At 40.0% G+C, this 20,894-nt stretch overlaps 1 protein-coding gene across 5 annotated transcripts in view; it reads right to left on the bottom strand.

Moving 5' to 3' along the window:
• Positions 1–20,894, bottom strand: part of CADPS2 (calcium dependent secretion activator 2) — a 596,794-nt gene that overhangs the window by 274,350 nt on the left and 301,550 nt on the right. For all 5 annotated transcript variants that reach the window (XM_030215887.1, XM_030215888.1, XM_030215889.1 and 2 more), the window contains exon 9: positions 4,347–4,413. In XM_030215887.1, coding sequence (XP_030071747.1) covers positions 4,347–4,413 — 67 coding nt within the window. The remainder of the gene's footprint in view (positions 1–4,346; positions 4,414–20,894) is intronic.

Genomic DNA, 20,894 nt, shown 5'->3' with positions numbered 1-20,894 from the left:
ACTTTCTATATGTACCTGTAGACTTCTGTTTCCTGGTATTAGTTTAATTTGGAAGAGCTTATCAGAATTCATTCAGGAAATTACTTTTGTTTTTTTTATTGTTGCTTACCAACTAAGCTTAAAAGGATAGATTTCAAATAACAAAAGTGTAAAAAAAAATTAATATCTATACTCTCTTTTTTTAGTCTTCTATGATAATTTGATCTAGATTTTGTTTTACATCTTTACTCAAAATATTAACATTTGAAGTACAGTTTTCAAAGCTTCCAAAACTGCATTTCCTCAACGCTTTGATGTCCCCATGCATACTTCCTACCCACCCCCCTCCTCCCATCCTGTCAGACTGTCATAGTAATGCTTGAATGTTTTCACTTATATACACTGTCAGCTAGCAAATTTGCTTATTTCCGATCTGAGGAAGAAGGGCAACCTTCGAAAGCTAATCAAGAAATGTATTAAGTTATGTCCAATAAAAAAGGTATCATCTTATTTTCTTTTCCATGTTTTATTTTGTTTGATTTCTATTGATAACCTTAAGAGTGGACTAACACGGCTACCACACTCCTCTACTCAATGTGGACAAAAGCCAGTACATACTTTGAGAAAAAGCATTTTTGAGTTGTGTTATGGTTGGAGCAAAAAAAAAAAAAGGTTGGGTGGAGATTGCATTTTCAAAACTTTCTGTGTACTTTTCAGCAAAGTTCTATCTACAAAAATGTAAGTGCAAGTGACCAAAAGTACTTTCTACCCACAGCAGGTTTCCAAGTATACGTAGACTTTCACTTTGACTTACTGTACAGTCCATTTGTAAAATGTATGAAGGTCTTTGTCCTACTGCGAATAAGGTGAAAATTTGCCCCTTGAAGCATCACTCTGTGAAAATTGCTCTTCCATTTGTCTACTGTTTAACCATTCTGCTGTCTTTGGGGCTGATGTAATAAGTGTGGGAGACCTTTTCTTCTTTTTTTTTTTTTACCCCTTACCCAACTTGCTTCTAAAATTCCCTCCAGTTCCATTTCCACATTCTCTTATCCCTTCAAGTCCCGTGTCTCTTTACATTCTTTTAAAATGCCTGCCCAGACCTTCCAGACCCTTGATACCATCTCTCCAACTCTTCCCTCCAGACACTCCTCCCCATTTTCAGCCTCTCCATTACTAGAGGCCTCTTTCCTCTTCATACTCGCACATACCAGACACATCTTACCCCTTCCTGCCCCTCTTCATTCTTTACTCCTTTATACAAGACCCACTTTCCCTCTTTGAACCACACCCTTCCTCCCTCCTTCCAGGCACTCTTCCACTACCTTAACACCCCTCACTCCCTTACTCAATTCTTCCTCCCTCATTATAACCTCCATCCACTTTTCTATCTTTCTCACCCTCCCTCTTGTAGATCATACTATCTTTCTCACTTCTTCCTGCCAAACACTCTTTACTACTCATTCAGTTTCCCTCTTGGTGATAGTCTCCCTTTCTATCCCTTCTTCAAGACACTGGCACCTCTTTCCCACAGACTCAATCTGGACACTCCCTTCCTCTATTCCTTGATAGACAGACACCATCTCAGTGTCCAAGGGCTACTGAAGAGATGGTACCCATCTATCAGAGAAGGGATGACATGTTTTCTGCAGCAGACTGACTCCCAGATGTCAAGGCCTAAAATACAAATTTTCATACTAACCCAGCTTCACAAATATTTGCCCCAAGATATGGAACAAAATACCGGAAACACGCGAAGGACTACATAAACTTTCGAAAACACCTGAAAGCCCACTTCTTCAGGAAATTTTTCTTTTTACAAACCCACATAGTCAACCTGAATACTAACTAACACATCACAATGCTCAACCACTGATGGAAACCGAATAAGACACGCATCATCTCTAAGCGGCAATGTAACATGTATAACAGAAGTAAACTGTAAGCCACATTGAACCGACAACTTGATTGGAAAATGTGGGGTACAAATGCAGACAAATAAATAAATAAATAAAACCTACTTAAGAGGGCTTTAAATTAGAACCATTGGGGATGGGTGAACAAAGTTTCCAGGAAACTAAAAGCCCTCAGGAAAGTAAAACATTAAATAGCTCTACAGAAATGGGATAAAAGGGCAACATCTGGAAAGCTGCACAGACTAATGCCTGTAGTATGGGAAATAGGGTTCTGGATCTACAGGCTTTGATGGAAGAGGCTGACTTGAATCTTACTGGCAGTCAATGAGATATGGTTCATGAAGAACCATGACTGGGATATTCCCATACTTGGCTATAATATATTCAGGAAGGAGATGGTAGGAAAAAAGGAAGGAGAAATGGTATTATATATGAAAGATAATATGAAGGCAACAGAATTTCAGGGCTTATGGGGAAAGGAAGAGGCACTGTGGGTTAATCTGGAAAGAGAGAATGGATTTACATAGGTATGATATACAGGCCTCCTTCACAAACAGAAGAGTACAGAGATTTAATTGAAAACATTCACAAAATAACAATGAAAGGGCAAGTACTACTAAAAGATGATTTCAATATGCTAGATGTTGATTGGAGCATCCATATTATGACAATCTTCAACTTAATAATAAGAAAAACAAACAAACTGTGGTTTCATCCAGGTTTATTTCTTTTATGGCAGCAATTGAGGTGTGCAGAATGTCTCTGGCGTAAGAATAGATCTCCAATTTGTCAGAGTTTAAATGCTCACAGCACTACTACTCCCATCAATTAAAAAATGCAAAAAAAAAAGGTTACTAATCTAAATTAATTGCTGAAGCAACTGATCCCAATAAGAAGTTATTTTGCATTTTTGCTTCGCTAACACAGGGCCCTATTTACTAAGCCACATTATGGGCGCGTTAGCATTTTTTTACGCACGTTACCCATGTACGCGCATTAAAACTATAGGCACTTACAATATCCCTATAGGCGCCTACACGGTTAGCACGTGTGCTAATTGTAGGTGCGTTAAAAACACTAACGCGCCTTAGTAAACAGGGCCCACAGTCTTCTTCTCTAAACAATTTCCTAGTTATGCCCTCAGAAGATTCTTTAGCTCGTTAGTTTGTTGACAAGGTGTCATTGTTGAGCTCTTCTTTTGTAAATTGTTTGGTGAAATATTCAGTTTCAGATTCCGGTCTCGGCATCCAGAGGTACCCAGTTCAAATCCCACTGCTGCTCCATGTGATCTTGTGCATGTCACTTAGGGATCCTTCTACAAGGTCGCGCTAGCATTTTTAAGTGCACGCTAAATGCTAGAGATGCCCCATAGGAATATATGGGAGTCTCTAGCATTTAGCACATGCATATTTAGCACAGACACACTAAAAACGCTAGCACGCCTTTGTAAAAGGACCCCTAACCCTCCATTGCCTCAGGTATCAAAACTTAGATTGTGAGCCCTCCTGGGACAGGAAAATACCCAGTGTACCTGAATGTAACTCACCTTGAGCTATTACTGAAAATGGTGTGAGCAAAATCCAAATAAATAAATATATACATACATACCAAGGTTATCCATGAGTGGTCGGAAGATGTCCATTTAGTGGCAATATTACTACTACTACTACTATTTAGCATTTCTATAGCGCTACAAGGCATACGCAGCGCTGCACAAACATAGAAGAAAGCCAGTCCCTGCTCAAAGAGCTTACAATCTAATAGACAAAAAATAAATAAAGTAAGCAAATCAAATCAATTAATGTGAACGGGAAGGAAGAGAGGAGGGTAGGTGGAGGCGAGTTGTTACAAGTGGTTACGAGTCAAAAGCAATGTTAAAGAGGTGGGCTTTCAGTCTAGATTTAAAGGTGGCCAAGGATGGGGCAAGACGTAGGGGCTCAGGAAGTTTATTCCAGGCGTAGGGTGCAGCGAGACAGAAGGCGCGAAGTCTGGAGTTGGCAGTAGTGGAGGAGGGAACAGATAAGAAGGATTTATCCATGGTTAGACTGCTATAACCAGATAGCTATCCAGATAAAGTTAGGAGAGCAAAAACGTTGTCCCAGCCTTTTCTAAATAGCATTATCAATCTAAATATCACCATTAAACAGACAGGACCGAGGACCTCCAGGTCAATACTGAAACCGGATATTCAGTAACAGTCAGCAGCTGGTCCAGTCACTGAATAGTAGCTGCAATTTTTATTAAATGCTGATAACTGCAGTTCAATATCAGCCCATAGTTCTTGAAATGAATTTAACGAAAGTTCAATAAAACAATGTCACTTACAACTTGTTTGTTGACCTTTAGTTTCTATAACAGTAATTAGACTAGAACAGCAATCATATTACTTTACAGGCAGACTAGAAATTAGGATATAAATTTCATTATAAAGCATAAAATCAATATACTAACCTGCACCAAAACAAAGTATCGTTTTTTCCATCGTTTCCAAACCTTCTGCCCTAAAGCATACAGATACCTATGAAAGAAAAGCATAATATATTTTCTTTAATATTTGTGAATATGATTCATTTTATAGTTCTGTTTCTAAATATAATTCAGTTGCTGTATCGAATTTATAAAGAAATTACATGAGTGCCTAGGGGGCAATTCTACATTGAACCTATTTACATTTCTACATTGAGCCTATTCTATAAATGTGCACCCCACCCACCTTCTGCTAAGAGGTGCCCATGTGCATCCTTACCTATAAAATATATCAATATATAAGATACACACGTATTTATAGAATGGTGCACAGATATCTATATCTGGCATGTATACGGGGATGTGGACACATATGTAGGTATATGCTAGTATTCTGAACATTTATATACATAACCGGTACATAAATGTTAATACTTTACAGAATTATCCCCATATCACCGGTGCATAAATGTTAGTACTTTACAGAATTATTCCCAAATTGGCTATATACCAACAGACATTAAGGAGGTATTTTTACACAGTACTTGTCCTGTGTCTATGGCCACATATGCATGTAAATGTCCTCTTATAAAATAAAAGGCAATTCTATAAATTGACACCTACATACTCTGCTGCTGGAGGATCAGAAGATCCTTGGATTGGAGGGGGAAGTTTCCTTAGCCCTAGAATGCCTGAGGAATTTCTGGAACCGAAGAGAATGTTGGGAGTGGGTCAAGGGAAGAGCAGATAGATGCAGAATCCCTTATGATTATGGCGAGACAGTGCACTTCCAGCTCTGCGGTGGATTCAACAGTGACTTTGTGCCCTCCAGTACATGGATCTCTTATTTTACCTGTGGTGGCATCTTCTTTGCCCGAAAGGGCAATTTAACTAGACGTGAATTTGACACTGCATCCACTGCTCAATGCCGCAACCAGAGTTGCCAACGTGCTGTGATGCCAAAGACATACTGCGGGCCACAACCCATAATATGTCAAATAGCATCCCGTAAAGTAGGCAGACCCTGCATCCAGCTGGGAATTATGGTGCCCATCTTGTATTGCAGACTTCAGGCACAAACTCTAGACACAAACGAGATGCACACTGTCACTTGAAGACCCAAACAGACCACTTCAAAGGCTTGTTTCAGTAAGCCTTCTAGTTTCCTATCCTGTAGGTCAATTAGGGCAATGCCCCTTTCCAACGGCAAGGTGGTCCTCTTAGTCACTGCTGTAACAAAAGAATCCAAACTAGGAAGCTGGAATTTCTTTCTCCTCCAGAACCAACAGGTAGAGGCGAGAAATGGCTCTTCCCACTCTCAGCCCCACATCTAGTGAGACCAATTCTGCTGTAATCAGGTCTGGAAATGCCTGGATGCAGTAGGAAGCCCTTTGAAGGGCCACTAAGCCCACTCATGATTGACAAAGATGGAACTTCTGACACCGAAGCAGAAGGCTCCTCAATGGAAAGCACCACCAATGTCTCTGAAATAAGAGCATTGAGCTCCTCTTTATGAAACAATCTCAGTACTTGTGGGTCACCCCCCCCCCCCCTCAGGAGGGAGCTCTCCCTCCTCTAAAGGCTCTAATGGCTCCTCTGAATAGACCAAGGCGAAGCAGAGCTAGACCTCTAGGAGTGGGCAGATGAGGCTAAACAAGATCAGTTAGGAGCCAGAGGGTCAGCAAGGCAAGCACTCTGCAGCAACTCTGACTATCCCTGCTTCAGTAAATAGGCCAGGTGTGAGAGCAATATAAACTGCAGAGAAAACAAAGATCCTGAAGCAGCTGAACGCTCTGTCAGGACATGAGGTTCTAAAATGACAGCTGTGCCCCACACAAGATCAGAAACTGTTCCTTACTGCAAGTTGGCCTTGACAAAATGGCACTCATTCCCACATTCTCCTCAAAACTGCGCACCGGTCCTGCCAGAGAGCCCAAAGTCCCCAGCATATTGGAATGTTGCGCCAAATCTGAAGACATGCTGCTGCCAACCGTTTCCCCCGTGTCCTGCAGGATTCCCAGCTTACATGCACTGCAACACCCGATGCCAGCCGGTTGGTCCCACAGTGGGAAAACCACTTAAGTGCATCGTGGGAGTCGCCAATCACCCTGTTACAAGCACAGCACAATGCAGTCCCACGCAGTGAGTCAGGATCCCTCCAAGCGGTTCCGAGTCAAACTTTAGTCAGACTTATCACTTCCAGCTGCTCTTCCCAAGCTCACAGTTTCCACAAGTCTTACCCCAGATGAGAAAGAATCAGGACTGACAGTCTGTCCCATGCTGTCCAGTAAGCCGAAAACCTCCAGATATGACTCAAACCTCCCACAAAGCTCAACTGGGAATCAGTTGACCAACTGGACCAGTAGCAAATCACTCAGAATCAAAGGCCGAACAGCATGTCCACCCACTTGCTGGAAACAGAAAATACTGAGGAGCTGGACAGGATGCCAAGAGAGATACATCTCAGCTCAGTTTTCAGTTCTTTATCTTCACCTGCTGACTGATGGACACAGCTATCTCACAGATTCTGGAATAGTGGGAAGCTTCATAATAGAAAAGCCCTTTGTTCCCCCAGATTTCTCTTTTCTCTGACTTCACCGCAAACGTCTAAAGGGAAAACCAGACAGATTGGAAATGGAAACGGAAATTGCAGCCTTTGCCAAACGACCAGCACGCAAAAAATTTACAATTTTTCAATGCATCTCAGCTGTATCCATAGCTACTGACCACCTTGTACTCAACCATTAAATGAAAAGTTACTCTCACATCAAAAGACCAGGCACTAAAGGAGCCCTTTTACAAAGGCAAGATAAGGTTACCACATGAGTAGCATGCGCCAAAACAGCACTACCGCCGGGTGTTCCAAAGCGCTTGGCAGTAGTTCTGCGTTTGGCACACTATGGAACTTTGGAAGGCTAAGTGCTTTGAAAATATGCCTCACTGTTTCCCGCAGTAGAAAATAATTTTCTATTTTCTACCACGAGGGGAATTCCCGGGGGTAATCAGAACACAGCCCACATTGCCACGCGCTGCCTGATTACCACTGGGTTAGCTAGTGAACCCTTACTGCCTCCTAAATAGGTGGCAGTAACGGCTCAGGTAGTAAATGGCTGTGCGTTAATTTTAATGTTAGCGCACAGCCATTTAATGTTCCATTGAAAAAAAGGCCTTTTCCCCACCACAGTAAAAAGTGGCCTAGCCTGCGTCACTTTCGTGCACCAAAACTAGCGAGGGCCACCTTTTACTGTGGCTTAGTAAAAGGACTCCCTAAATCTTTAATGTTTACACAACAAAGTACATAAGTACATGCCATACTGGGAAAGGCCAAAAGGTCCATCAAGCCCAGCATCCTGTTTCCAACAGTAGCCAATACAGATCACAAATACCTGGCAAGATCCCAAAAAAGTACAAAACATTTTATACTGCTTATCCCAGAAATAGTGGATTTTCCCCAAGTCCATTTAATAACGGTCTATGGACTTTTCCTTTAGGAAGCCGTCCAAACCTTTTTAAAACTCCGCTAAGCTAACCGCCTTTACCACATTCTCTGGCAACAAATTCCAATTACACGTTGAGTGAAGAAAAATTTTCTCCGATTCGCATGCCCCCTAGTCCTAGTATTTTTGGAAAGCGTGAACAGACGCTTCACATCTACCCATTCAACTCCACTCATTATTTTATAGACCTCTATCATATCTGAACAGTTACCTGAAAGACGGCACCTTGTGCAGAACTGCTCCTCGAATATCAGTACAAAGCCATAGATTGAGAAATGGTCCAGAGGGAAAGTACTTCCAACATCACTTCTAGCCCTATACAGTATTTCTAGGTAGCTTCCTATCTGTCTATTGACCAGGCCTGATCCTGTTTAGCTTCTGAAATCTCCAGGGACAAGGAACCAAGGTGATAAAGCTACAATTTCTGTGAGAAGACAGACTGCCCCTTCAACAATCTAAATTTAATTTTCTGTCATTGCGAGAAATAATGAAGAGTTCTGGTGTTGCAGAGAGGAGCACTAAAAGCGAGGGGGATTTCAGCACGGTGGATGTCATTTCTTATCTATCCCACATTAGACTGTTGATACGTGTCTACAAAAAAAAAAAAAAAAAAAAAGCTAATCTCCCTGAAAAGTGAATGGTACACATGTAACTATGTAATATTTCCAGGGTTAAAAGGTTTCTTCACATGTGTTGATATTTTATGATGAACATACCAAAAGCACTTCCTACTTGAATCTCAACTCATAACTCTGAAATTTTACACAAGAGATTTACTAATGTACATTATCACGTTAGTATGTGCTAATGCAGAAAACGCATACTAAAGCCCTTTTACTAAACTATGTTAAGTGCTAATACGTGGGGGAAAAAAAGGCTTACTGCAAAACATGCTAAACTGTTTTGTGGTAATTTGCCTGTCAGTGCATGTAAATTGCCTGCTATGTTTTTAAAATATATTTTTCAGGCTGGGGCATGTCATGGGCAGGGAATGGGCATAGAAGCGTTATTCAGCTAGCATGTTCGTGTCAGCATGTGCAAACCTTATAATGTTAACTTAACGCAGGAGCATTTTGTGTCTCCTAATGGAAAAATGAGCATGGGGCCCGCAAAAATGAAAAAGCCCTATTTTAGGGACATGTAAGAAATGGGCTTGGTGTACGAGAAAGTCCCGTGTTAAAACACAGTAAGTCCATTTCTTAGCGAATGTTAGTAAAATGGCCCCTTTATAGGTCCCGTTACATAAAATAAAAGATTCTTGGTAAATAACATGCTCTGCGTTAGTATGCAGTAACATGGCAACACTTTTTATTAAATCTATCGCTGTATTTTATCACAAGCCTATTACGTTATTTATTTATTGTAAGCCACAATGAACTTGAGTACGTTCAGCACGATGTGAGGTATACATTTCAAAAATAAATAAATATTTAAATGAAAATGTCCAAATGAAGAATTAAAAATAGCGAGGTCGATATTCAAAGCAATCGGCTAGAAACAGACCCAGGCTCGTTAAATCGCTGGTTCAGAGCTATCCACTTAAACGGTTAGTGCCGCTGACGATCACCACAGACCATTAAACTCAAAGCTGGCCATTTTGTGGGCAGTCCAGGGGCGAAATCAGCACTTATGTGGTTAAGTACTGATAGTCAGGGCTTAACCGCCTAAGTTTAGTGATCAAATCAGACTGCATAAAAGTCTGTCCTATCTTTATGCAGTGTCACTTATGTAGTTAAGTGCCGAAATATCACACTTAACCGCATAAAAAGTAGTTGGTTGCATAAACCCGGATATTCAATGCCAGTGTCTGCTCATGGCCCGGCACTGAATATCCGTGAATTATACCACCAGCAGCTATAAAACCGCTTACCACCGCTGGCTGAATATCTCCCCCAGCATTGTTTTAAATACATGAAGACTTAAAAATAGCATTATTTTAAATAAACTTGCGGGCTTGACTTTACAAGAGATTTCTGACACAGAAACGGAAAATAAGGAAATTAACACCACTGACAGAAAACAGAATTGATAAAGAAGCAAAGCCTACAGCATTTGATTTCATAATTCACCACAATCACGTTACAGTATTCCATTACTGTTTCTTTTCGAACATGTTACAGTGACTTGGCTTATTACACATTGCAGACTAGAAGTGGATGCACTGTCTTCAAAAAATTGCTTATAGATTAAAAACAATTTTTTGAATTCAGAGTGGAGTAGCCGCCTACTGGTTACAGCATCAGGCAGACAGCCGGCAAAGACAGGTTCAAATCCCACTGCTGCTCTTTGCCTCAGGTACAAACTGACTGCAAGCCCTCTACAGAGAGGAAAATATCTGGTGTATCTTAATGTAACTCACTTTGAGCTACTACTGAGATTTATGTGAATTAAACCTAAACATACAAATAAATTTCAACATGCCTCTTCTCACTGGTTAAACTATTTCACATACGTGAAAATTTTGTAACAATATTCAAATATAGGAGGGTGGTGCTGGTTGCGGGGGGGGGGGGGGGGGGGAGTGATAAGGGGTCAGAAAGAGGCTGGTGATCAGTTCACCCAAGGAATACAGCAAAGTAGTAATAAAGTGCCAGAAGCTTCACTGTAGAAGAGAACATTAAAGACATTTTAATGGAATAATGCAAGTTATTTACCAAATTATTTATCGCCTTTTTGAAGGAATTCACTCAAGGCGGTGTACAGTAAATAATGACAAAAATGTGCATTATTCTCCCTTAACAAATGTTTTGGATTTTTACTGTAGTGCACGTTATCTAATAATGATATTCAAAGCATGCAAATCAGCTCATTATTATGCAAAAATCAATAAGGCAACTTGCGTGAAACCTCATAAGCTGTGTTATTCATGAAGAGATAACAGCACCTTCAGAGGTGACATCATTTTTCCTCTCTAGGGCCCCGAAGCTCAGAGGTAAACATGGGAACTAAAGGCCATTAGCGCCAGACTAGCACCCACGTTTACCTGCGCTTAATGTTCAAAGCCACAGAGCGCGGGAATGAATGAGCGCGCAGCTTATCAATGCAAGTAGCATGCTAATGCATGTTAAAAGTATGCTGATGTGCTCTTTCGCCAAAGCTGCCCCATTCTCAGAAAAACAGCGTGCTGAACAATGGCACCCTACCACCTTAAGCCTTACATTTATTTATTTGTTTCATTTGTATCCCACATTTTCCCAACTATTTGCAGGCTCAATGTGGCTTACATAGTACCGTTAAGGCATTTGCCCAGTTGGTTGATAGCAAATACAAGGTTGTATAGTGATCGAATGAGGTATATGTGGAGGGTCGGAAGGGATGAAGATTGTGTGTTGTCCAGTACGATCATTAGGCATGCTGTGCTTCTGGGTGAAGAGGTTTACGTAAGATCGTTGGGATAGGCCTTTTTGAAGAGGTTGGTTTTTAGTGATTTCCTGAAGTCCAGGTGGTCATGTTTTGTATTCACAGCTTTTGGGAGGCCATTCCATAGTTGTGCGCTTACGTAGGAGAAGCCAGATGCGTAGGTTGTTTTGTATTTCAGTCATTTGCAATTTGGGTAGTGTAGGTTTAGGTATGACCTTGACGACCCGACTCTGTTTCATATTGGTAGATCTATGAGGTCTATCATGTATCCTGGGACTACGCCATATATAATTTTGTGGACATCAGCTCGGAGCTGGCATTAGGGCAGGAGGGAAAGCAGACTAGACTGACAAGTTCCCTAACAGGGTTCCTGGTTGTATCAAAGCAGGGATGGAGCTGCTGTGCGAGCCTGATCAACCATTTAAAAGTGGCAACATAATAATTAGTCTCCCGAAATCTCAAGAGAAGAGCGGCTTTTTTATCACTCGGGACCATTGGCGTTGGTAGTACTGAGCCCACCTCTGAACTCCTGTAAAGGTTGCACTTCTTCCTCCTTCCTGGCATTCTGGGCATGTGCTGAGGATCGGTGCTTGATCCACAACTCTTCAGTGCATGCACCAGGCATCATCCTCCCACTTCACTTCCTCATGCTCAAAGCTAATAGCACGCATATCATTTGCATACTATTAGCTTCGAGCACGAGGAAGTAATTCCTTGGTGCTGTTGTGGAAGTAAAAGTTTGGCGATGTTTCATACAGCACTGGAGTTTTGAGCATCTGGGCACAGATGCATCAGGCTGCTAATATGTAGCCTGATGTATCCAGACAGCAATTTAAAGAGTGTGCTTGACAAAAGAATCCCCATCCCACACCCCTCTGACATACCCATACCTAACCCCCCCCCCAACAGCATCTATCGGGGATCTCCCTGGTACGTAGTGGGGGAGGGGCAGATGCGAGCCCCAGACACTCCTGCTTCCAAAGCTCCCAGTCTCAAAATGCAGTTTCAGTCTCCTAGCAGTGGTCTTGTGGTACTATAGCATGGGGTCAGACTGCGAAATAAGGGAGTGCTCCCTTATTTGGCAGCCTGAATTTATAGTGGTAGGTCCTGCCAGAATACTACTGGTCACATCTCAAGAAAGATATAGTGGAATTAGAAAAGGAACAGAGAAGGGCGACGAAAATGATAAAGGGGATAGGACAACTTCCCTATGAGGAAAAGTTAAAGCGGTTAGGGCAGCTTGAGGAAAAGATGACTGAGGGAGATATGATAAAGCTCTATAAGATAATGAGTGGTGGAAAATACTAGGACTAGGGGACACGCAATGAAGCTACAAAGTAGTAAATTTAAAATGAATCAGAGAAAATATTTCTTCACGCAACATGTCGTTAAACTCTGGAATTCTTTGCCAGAGAATGTAGTAAAAGCAGTTAGCTTAGTGGGATTGGATAGCTTCCTAAAAGAAAAGTCCATAAGCCATTATTAAAATGGACGAGGAAAATCCACTGCTTATTTCTAGGATAATCCACTGCCTATTTCTAGGATAAGCAGCATAAAATGTATTGTACTGTTTTGGGATCTTGCCAGATACATGTAACTTGGATTGGCCACTGTTGGAAACAGGATTCTGGGCTTGATGGACCTTCGGTCTGTCCCAGTATGGCAATACTTATGTTCTGATAAGTATTAGTATGCCCACGGCAATGATGAAAGCATCTTTGCTGAGCTCTAAAATGGTAGGGTTTCTCATACTCAAAATCATTATCAAATGCGTCATGACACCTACAAAGTTAATATCAGCAAGAAGATGCATTTGAATGATTTTGCTTCTCCTGCACCTAGAAGTTTAATTTATATATGGTACCTTACCATCATTTATATCACCAACTGAAAGTCAGTTGGCAGCATGAATGTTTTTAATGTGTGTAATAAACACAGCTTGTTTTAAAAAAACAAAACAAAACCTGATCTAAGCACTTTTCATAATCTACAAACACATCAGAGGGAGGGCCGAGCTAGCCAGTCTTCATATGTTCTGGGGCTGTCTGTTATGAATTTGTTATTTTTCATTCACTTAATCCCTCCAGCAGAATTATAGAAGACCAAATTATGAATTTGTTAAGCGCTAATTGGTACTGCACCACATTCATCCTTAAGAAAGTACCAAAGACTAGATGTAGGAATGCTTATAAGTGAAACACTGGTATACAAACAGAAATATTACTGGCCTACAAGGGCCATGTCAAGTCCTTAAACAAATATTCTGACAACCACATACTCTTAAACCCTACGTGCATCGTACTCAAAATGTGGATAGTCAAATTCTTTGGAACAGACCTGATTTTCCTAGACCTATCATAGTGACTCCACAGTCAGATGGGTTTTCAGGTTATCCACAATGACTTGATGACCTGAACATGTATACACTGCAGGAAAGGAGAAATGGGGTGATATGATACAGACATTCAAATATTTGAAAGGTATTAATCTACAAACTAAACTTTTCCAGAGACTGGAAGGTTGTAGAACTAGAGGACATAAATTGAAGTTTCAGGGGTGCTGAATCAGGAATGGAGTGGAGGAGTGGCCTAGTGGTTAGGGTGGTGGACTTTGGTCCTGGGGAACTGAGTTCGATTCCCACTTCAGGCACAGGCAGCTCCTTGTGACTCTGGGCAAGTCACTTAACCCTCCATTGCCCCATGTAAGCCGCATTGAGCCTGCCATGAATGGGAAAGTGCGGGGTACAAATGTAACAAAAAATAAAAAAATAATGTCAGGAAGTACATTTTCACAGAGAAGGTAGTAGATACTTGGAATGCCCTCCCGTGGAAGGTGGTGGAGATGAAAATGGTAACAGAATTCAAAAATGCATGAGATAAACACAAAGGAATCCTGTTTAGAAGGCATGGTTCCAAAGAAGCTTAGCGGTGATTAGATGGCAACACCAGTAATTGGGATGCAAAGCTAGTGCTGGGCAGACTTCTACATTCTGTGCCCTGATCTTGGCTGGACAGAATTGGATAGGCTGGAGTGGGGCTTTGATGACAACTGGACAATATACTGGACAATATACAATCTACATTCTCTTCGACCCTCATGGTGCCTGATACACACCTACCTCATTAGACCTCAATATAACCTGTATTTGTTATCAATTGGCGAACGCCATTACGGTACTATGTAAGCCACATTGAGCCTGCAAATAGGTGGGAAAATGTGGGGTACAAATGTAACAAACAAATAAATAAAAAAATACAACTTCAGTTGGAGGAGAAGAACAGTGCCAGGCAGACTTCTATGGTCCACATCCTGAAAATGGGAAGGACAAATCAAGATCAGACTGGATGGACTGTACAGGTTTTTATCTGCCATCATCTACTATGTTACTAACCAATCAGTGTGTGAGCCATTACCACCTATAAAATAGGTAGCAGTAGGGGCTCATGCAGTAATGGCCACGTGCTAATGGGAAAATTACTACATGGCCATTAATAGAGAAAATAGAAAAATCGGCCATTTTATCCCTGCAGTAAAAATGGCCTTAGCGTGTGTGAATGACCTTAATAAGGACGCATTAAGGCCACTTTTTACTGCAGTTTGGTAAATGACCCCATGGTGTGTAAATGCAAGAGGAGTCAACATGAACGGGACATAGGCGTGTCTCTCACTCAGGTATGTAACTTACAGAATACTGTAAATTATGCACATCCCTGCCGCATCTATGACTGGTGTAACTGTGAGCACATAAGGAGCATTGATAACCAGGGTACACCACCTACCTTCACCTCACTGCATTGGTGCACCTAAACAAAAGCACCCATGTAGAAGTTCCTCCTAAGGTCCCTCCCCATTCCTGCACCTGGGAACACCTCAGTTCAAGTGGATAAACTTATGCATACACAGAGTGTATACATATATTCCTTCACACAGATCACTGCTCTTTCTAAGCTGAGGAGTCCTCCACTTACACTCTTGCCAGTGGGGGGTGCTGTTTCACTATCACATTTTCAATAGAGAGAGACAGGCAAGCTGTTCAGGACTCCAAAGACCCTGCCTGTCCGTAGTGATTAAAAAAAAAACAATACTGAAGCACCCCTCCTTCCCCCTGGCAACAACGCAGTTGGAGGACTCCTGCTTAGCTTAGAGGGTACAGTGACATAGATAGTTCAGACAATTTTATAAAATCCTTTTGCACCCACAGAAAAGCCTTTTAAAATTACTTAAAAAAATAATCTTTATTGAAACATTCAGCGCATAGAGAAAAATAAATCAGCAGCATTTTAACATGATATCCAACCCTTCCACCCTTCCCACAAAATTCCTTCTTTAATGTATTAATTCATTTTAACTAACTTAATAGACCATAGAGAAAAATAAATCAGCAACATTTTAGCATATTTATTTATTTAATTGCATTTGTATCCCACATTTTCCCACCTTTTTGCAGGCTCAATGTAGCTTACAATACATCATGAATAGTGGAAATATATAAGAAAATAGACTTTTAGTATTACATAAGGATCTTGGGTAACATGATAATGATAAAGCATGGATAGTGGTATAACAAGCAAATATCGTAAAGCAATTCTGGATATATGTGTAGGAGTTCACATTTGTTGATCTTTGTGGTATGCCTTGTTAAAGAGATTGGTCTTCAGTAGTCTGCAGAAGTTAGTTCATAGATCGTTTTTAAATTGCGCGGCAGCGCATTCCAGAATTGTGTGCTCAAGTAGGAGAAGGTTGACGCATGCGTTAGTTTGTATTTTAGACCTTTACAGTTGGGGAAGTGAAGATTGAGGAATGTGCGGGATGATTTTTTAGCGTTCCTGGGTGGTAAGTCTATCAGGTCTCACGTGTAGGATGGGGCATCTCCGTGAATGATTTTGTGAACTAGGGTACATATTTTGAACGTGATGCGTTAAGTGGGAGCCAGTGTAGCTTTCCTCGTAGGGGTTTAGCACTTTCATATTTTGTTTTACCGAATATGAGTCTAGCTGCAGTGTTCTGGGCTGTCTGAAGTTTCTTGTTTATTTGCTCTTTGCAGCCAGCATAGAGTGCGTTGCAATAGTCTAGATGGCTGAGCACCATTGATTGTACCAGGTTACGGAAGACGTAACCCCACTTCCCAAAGAATTCCTTCTTTAATGTATTAATTCATTTTAAATAACTTAACAGAAAACACTTATTCTCTCTCACTTACTGAATTGAAAATAATATGCTCTCAGTTGACCTTTTTATTCATAATTCAGAGTTTCTATTAATATGCCTTCTAATGTAAAAATAGTCCAGTTTCTTTAAAGAAACTATTGGTGCAGTTAGGGATATATCTTAGGTAAATGTATGTTTCGCATTCAATGCTTTTATTCTCTCTACTGTAACACAGAAATAAGGAACTTTTGCAAACATATTTTGTTCTCTATACGGTATTCTCAAAGCATTGGGCAAAATACTATAGTTTCATTCGAGGTATAATGAGGATATAGAGAAAGAATATGGCAATTTATTTGCACTGAGCTCACACTGTGAGAGTTCATGATTCTACTGCAAGATGAAAAATCAACGCTAATGAAGAGTTGAAAAACATAATTGTGTATTGAAGACTAGAACTATTCACTACCAAAAAATGGAAAAGGGCAGTTATTAGTTTTGCATGGACCAGTTTTGAGTCCAGCTTTTCATTCTAAGGAATGAAGCAATCTACATCCTGAATGATAAATTCTCTATTTTTATTCCTTTTACAAGGCTTTACTTAGCTCACACAATGGGGAAAATAGAGAGAAAATTCAATACATGTAGCAGCTTATCCAGGAAAGGGCTTTCTTAAAGACAAACCTCAGTCAAGGTTGAAAGAGCAATTAATGCGGTCTCAAAAATCTGGGCCATTCTGATGGAGTTCGGTTAACATGTGGCAGAAGTAATCATCCACTTGTGAAAATGATTTTCAGTTCATTCTCAAACACCTTTCAGACACTCATGATCCCATTTAACTGACAACAATACAGACTATCTGTGGGCATCGTAGCATTCGAAGTGAGAACCAATAGGGACCAAATGCCCACAGGCACTTTCAGTTATCGGTTTATTCTCCGTTGCTTGCATAAAAGGAGTCTGCCTTACCCTGCATTCCTCCTTTTATTTAACTCTACGAGGTTCGGCTCTTTTTTTAATGTCATCAGTAAAGGATGACAAAAGCAACCAAAGCAAGACTACAAACAAGGCCCTGGGTCATCAGAAGCCTGGCAGTAAACACTCTTGGATTGATTTCAGTACTTCCTGCACTCTTCAGTAAGAGAGCGAAAGAAACCTTCAACAAACATGGGTGGATAAAAGAAAACAAACATAAAACTGCCATTGTAAAATGCAAATAAATAAAAATGTTGAGCAACCTAAGAACTGTGGTTCAAGAAGGATGTACAGCCTCTGTCAATTTCATCTGAATGGATTACTTAATAAAGTCAGTTCATTCAAATGAATGGCTCCTAGAATATGGCCATGCAGTATTTTATCTTCCTTATTTAAGGCCTTTCACCATAAATATTTTAAATATTGAAATTATTATTACATTTCAGAATGCATCATAACTTATAGCTACCTTTTTCACCTAAATGTATCTATTATTTACCTGTATCAGATTTGAGATGGGCATTACAATTCGTTTTAAATAATTTCCTACAGGCACATAAAAAAAAAGAACCTTCTAGAATCCAAAATTCAGTTTGTTAGAAAATGTTGCTACTTCTCACACAGACAAAATATTCATCTCTTATCTTGAAGTCATTTCACTAACTCTTCATTCCACATGGAATCGAATGGCTAGATTTCAAAGCCAGTTATGTCAGTCAATAGTCGTTTACATGTATAAAGCCGGTTGTTTGAAAACTACCCTCCGTCAATATGGCTAGAAATATGCCCATGTTTCAGGCAGAATTGGAAAATGTGCCTAGATTGTACTTTCAAGTCTAAGCATGTTATTTTCCACTGAAAATGAACTTGCACATAAGGCAGATGAAAAAATCTGCAAGTATTTTATACAAGCAGTAAGTTTTAATATTGACCATGCCAAGATCTTTCTTTTTTAAATGTTTTTTTTTTTCAATTTAATCCACTATTCTGTTTTATTTTATTTCACACTTACAAATATTACAAAAGGTGGCAGCAAAGTTGATATTTTGGGGATCAAAGATAGGCAGTTCCTTATTTGTGATCTCTTCTTTGGCTGCCTATTAAGGCTAGGGTTCAGTTTAAACTGTTGCTCTTTTTGTTCAAGACATTACACGGTTTGGTCCATAATTACATGGATACTTGGGTAACCTGGTGCGTTCCATCCCGACAGCTGCGCTCGGCTGATCAATATAGAGTTACACTCCCTGCTGTTAGTAATTTTACATTGCAATCTACAAAAAAAAATGATGCATAGATGGTATTAGTCCAGAGATGTGGAACTCCTTGTAACTCACCAATTACATACAGTTTTGGCCATATGTTAAAAACTTAGGGGTCCTGTTTACTGAGGTGCACTAACCTTTTTAGCACGTGCTAAAAATGTTAGCGAGCCTATAGCGCGGCTTAGTAAACAAGGCCCTCGGTTGTTCAGAAACTATTTTAATAATGATTAATTTTGTCTTGTTTTAATAATTTTGATCTGATTTTGTTAACTTCTTGTTGTTTTTTTTAATGTAATCTGCCTTGAGCCACTGCAATTGGTTAAGTGAAATAAAAATTTATGAATTAAGTTAAATTAGATCCGATCAGTTGTCTTAATCTGAAGAGCCCAAAGTGGAGATCAATCATACAACAAATCACACAGCATTCCGCATTAGAAGATGCTCAGCTTAACCACGTCATTTTCCCTCAGTCTGTCCTTAAAGCTGCTAAACTGCATAAAGTCAATAAAAGGCCTTTTTCGTCTTCTACCCCACGAAGAAGAAATTGTCCTCTCTTCCCTTCTAATTTATTTATTTATTTTATTTATTTGTTGCATTTGTGTCCCACATTTTCCCACCTATTTGCAGGCTCAATGTGCCTTACAATGCTCCGCTATGGCTTTCACCATTCCAGTGTAGAAGATAACAATTGGTGTTTCATAAAGATCATGGATAACATGATAGAATTAATTAAACAGATATCGGGAGAAACAGTTCAGCATTTAAGGCATTAATCCCTTCTCATTTTCAGATCTGATTTTGATTCCTCCCTTTTCCTTACCATGATCGCAATTTGATTTACTTGGGCTAGGCTTATTACAGAACAATTTTCAGGGACCGAATCTTCATTTCGAGGTAGTACACGCCATGGCGCTTTTTATTAAAGTGAGTTAGATTTTAAATTTACTGTGCATCCTGTCCCCCCATCTTTATATCTGCATTTGGCCCCTCAGCTATATGGTAAGCTGTATTGTACAAAAGCTTTAGTATCATAGCAATGTTATTTGAATGTTCTAATTGTGTGCTCAATTTGCTGTTTTTAAGTTTTCCTCTTTCATTATAATTATGTTTATACTTGTACATTTTACTATTGTTATGCTGTCAACCAAATTATAAGTTTGATGTTAAACTGTACTTCCTGTACACTGCCTTGAGTGAATCTCTTCACAAAGACAGTTAATAAATCCCAATGAATAAAAAAAATTAACATGTGGTAAGTGCAAAGACAATGTGGTAACTAATAGGGGCGTGCCCAAAATGTCCTCTGCCATTCTTGCATAAAAGTGTTCAATAGTACTCAGTACTCGGGTTGCAATTAGTGCATATGGATCCTAGATTCTGCGTGGAGATACGTGTAAATTAATTGGTGTAACAAAGTAATCAACAATTTTAACAGCATTTAACAAGCAATAATGAGCACTAATTGGCAATAATTACAGTTTATGAGCGGAAATCACAAAGCGCATTCTATAAAGAACTGTGGCTAAATTGCAAAGTGTGCAGTTGAAAATAAATGCACATAGCTTAAAAGGAGCATTTTTATGGGCATTTTGTGGGCGTTCTAAAATTTCCGCACGTAATTACAGAATACGGGTCAGTGCGCTTAAATCTACACCAGATTTTCACTGGCATAAATGAATATGTGTACATTTAGGCGCTACGGTATTGACTACGTGTGTTCTATACACCACGCCTAAATGATATAGAATGCGCTTAATTCTGCATGGATTTTTTAGGTGCCATATATAGAACCTGGTCCTTAGCGCTTCCTATTTAGGGGGCACTACATGGACCCTCGCTAATTGCACAAGTGACGGTTAGTGTGTGTTATGTGCATCATGCTAAACACATTCATTCTTTACCCATGCACTGCCTAGTTGCTGTCCCCTAACACAAAATATTAATGCACTTACCCCTGGATTCTATATAGGGCAACTACAGCTGCGAGCACAAATCAGTGCACACTGCCAATTTGTCTGCACAACTTAATCGATTAATGATCCAATCAGCACAAATAATTGGCTAACAACCAATTATTGGTGTTAACTGGCCTGAATTGAGATTTACACATGGATGTGTATTTTTTCGTGGGCATATTTAGGAGGCAATTACATGCATTTGTATAGAATATGCCTGATCCATGCCTAATTTAGGTGCTGTCAAAAATCTTGGGCCAAACTCTACTGAATCGTCTACACAACAAATACCAAACAATAGTAGAGATCAACTGGAGAGTCATTCAAGACAGACGT

Source organism: Microcaecilia unicolor, chromosome 10 (assembly GCF_901765095.1).
Source record: "Microcaecilia unicolor chromosome 10, aMicUni1.1, whole genome shotgun sequence".
Classification (NCBI taxonomy): domain Eukaryota; kingdom Metazoa; phylum Chordata; class Amphibia; order Gymnophiona; family Siphonopidae; genus Microcaecilia; species Microcaecilia unicolor.
This window is presented reverse-complemented; position numbering and strand designations above follow the sequence as displayed.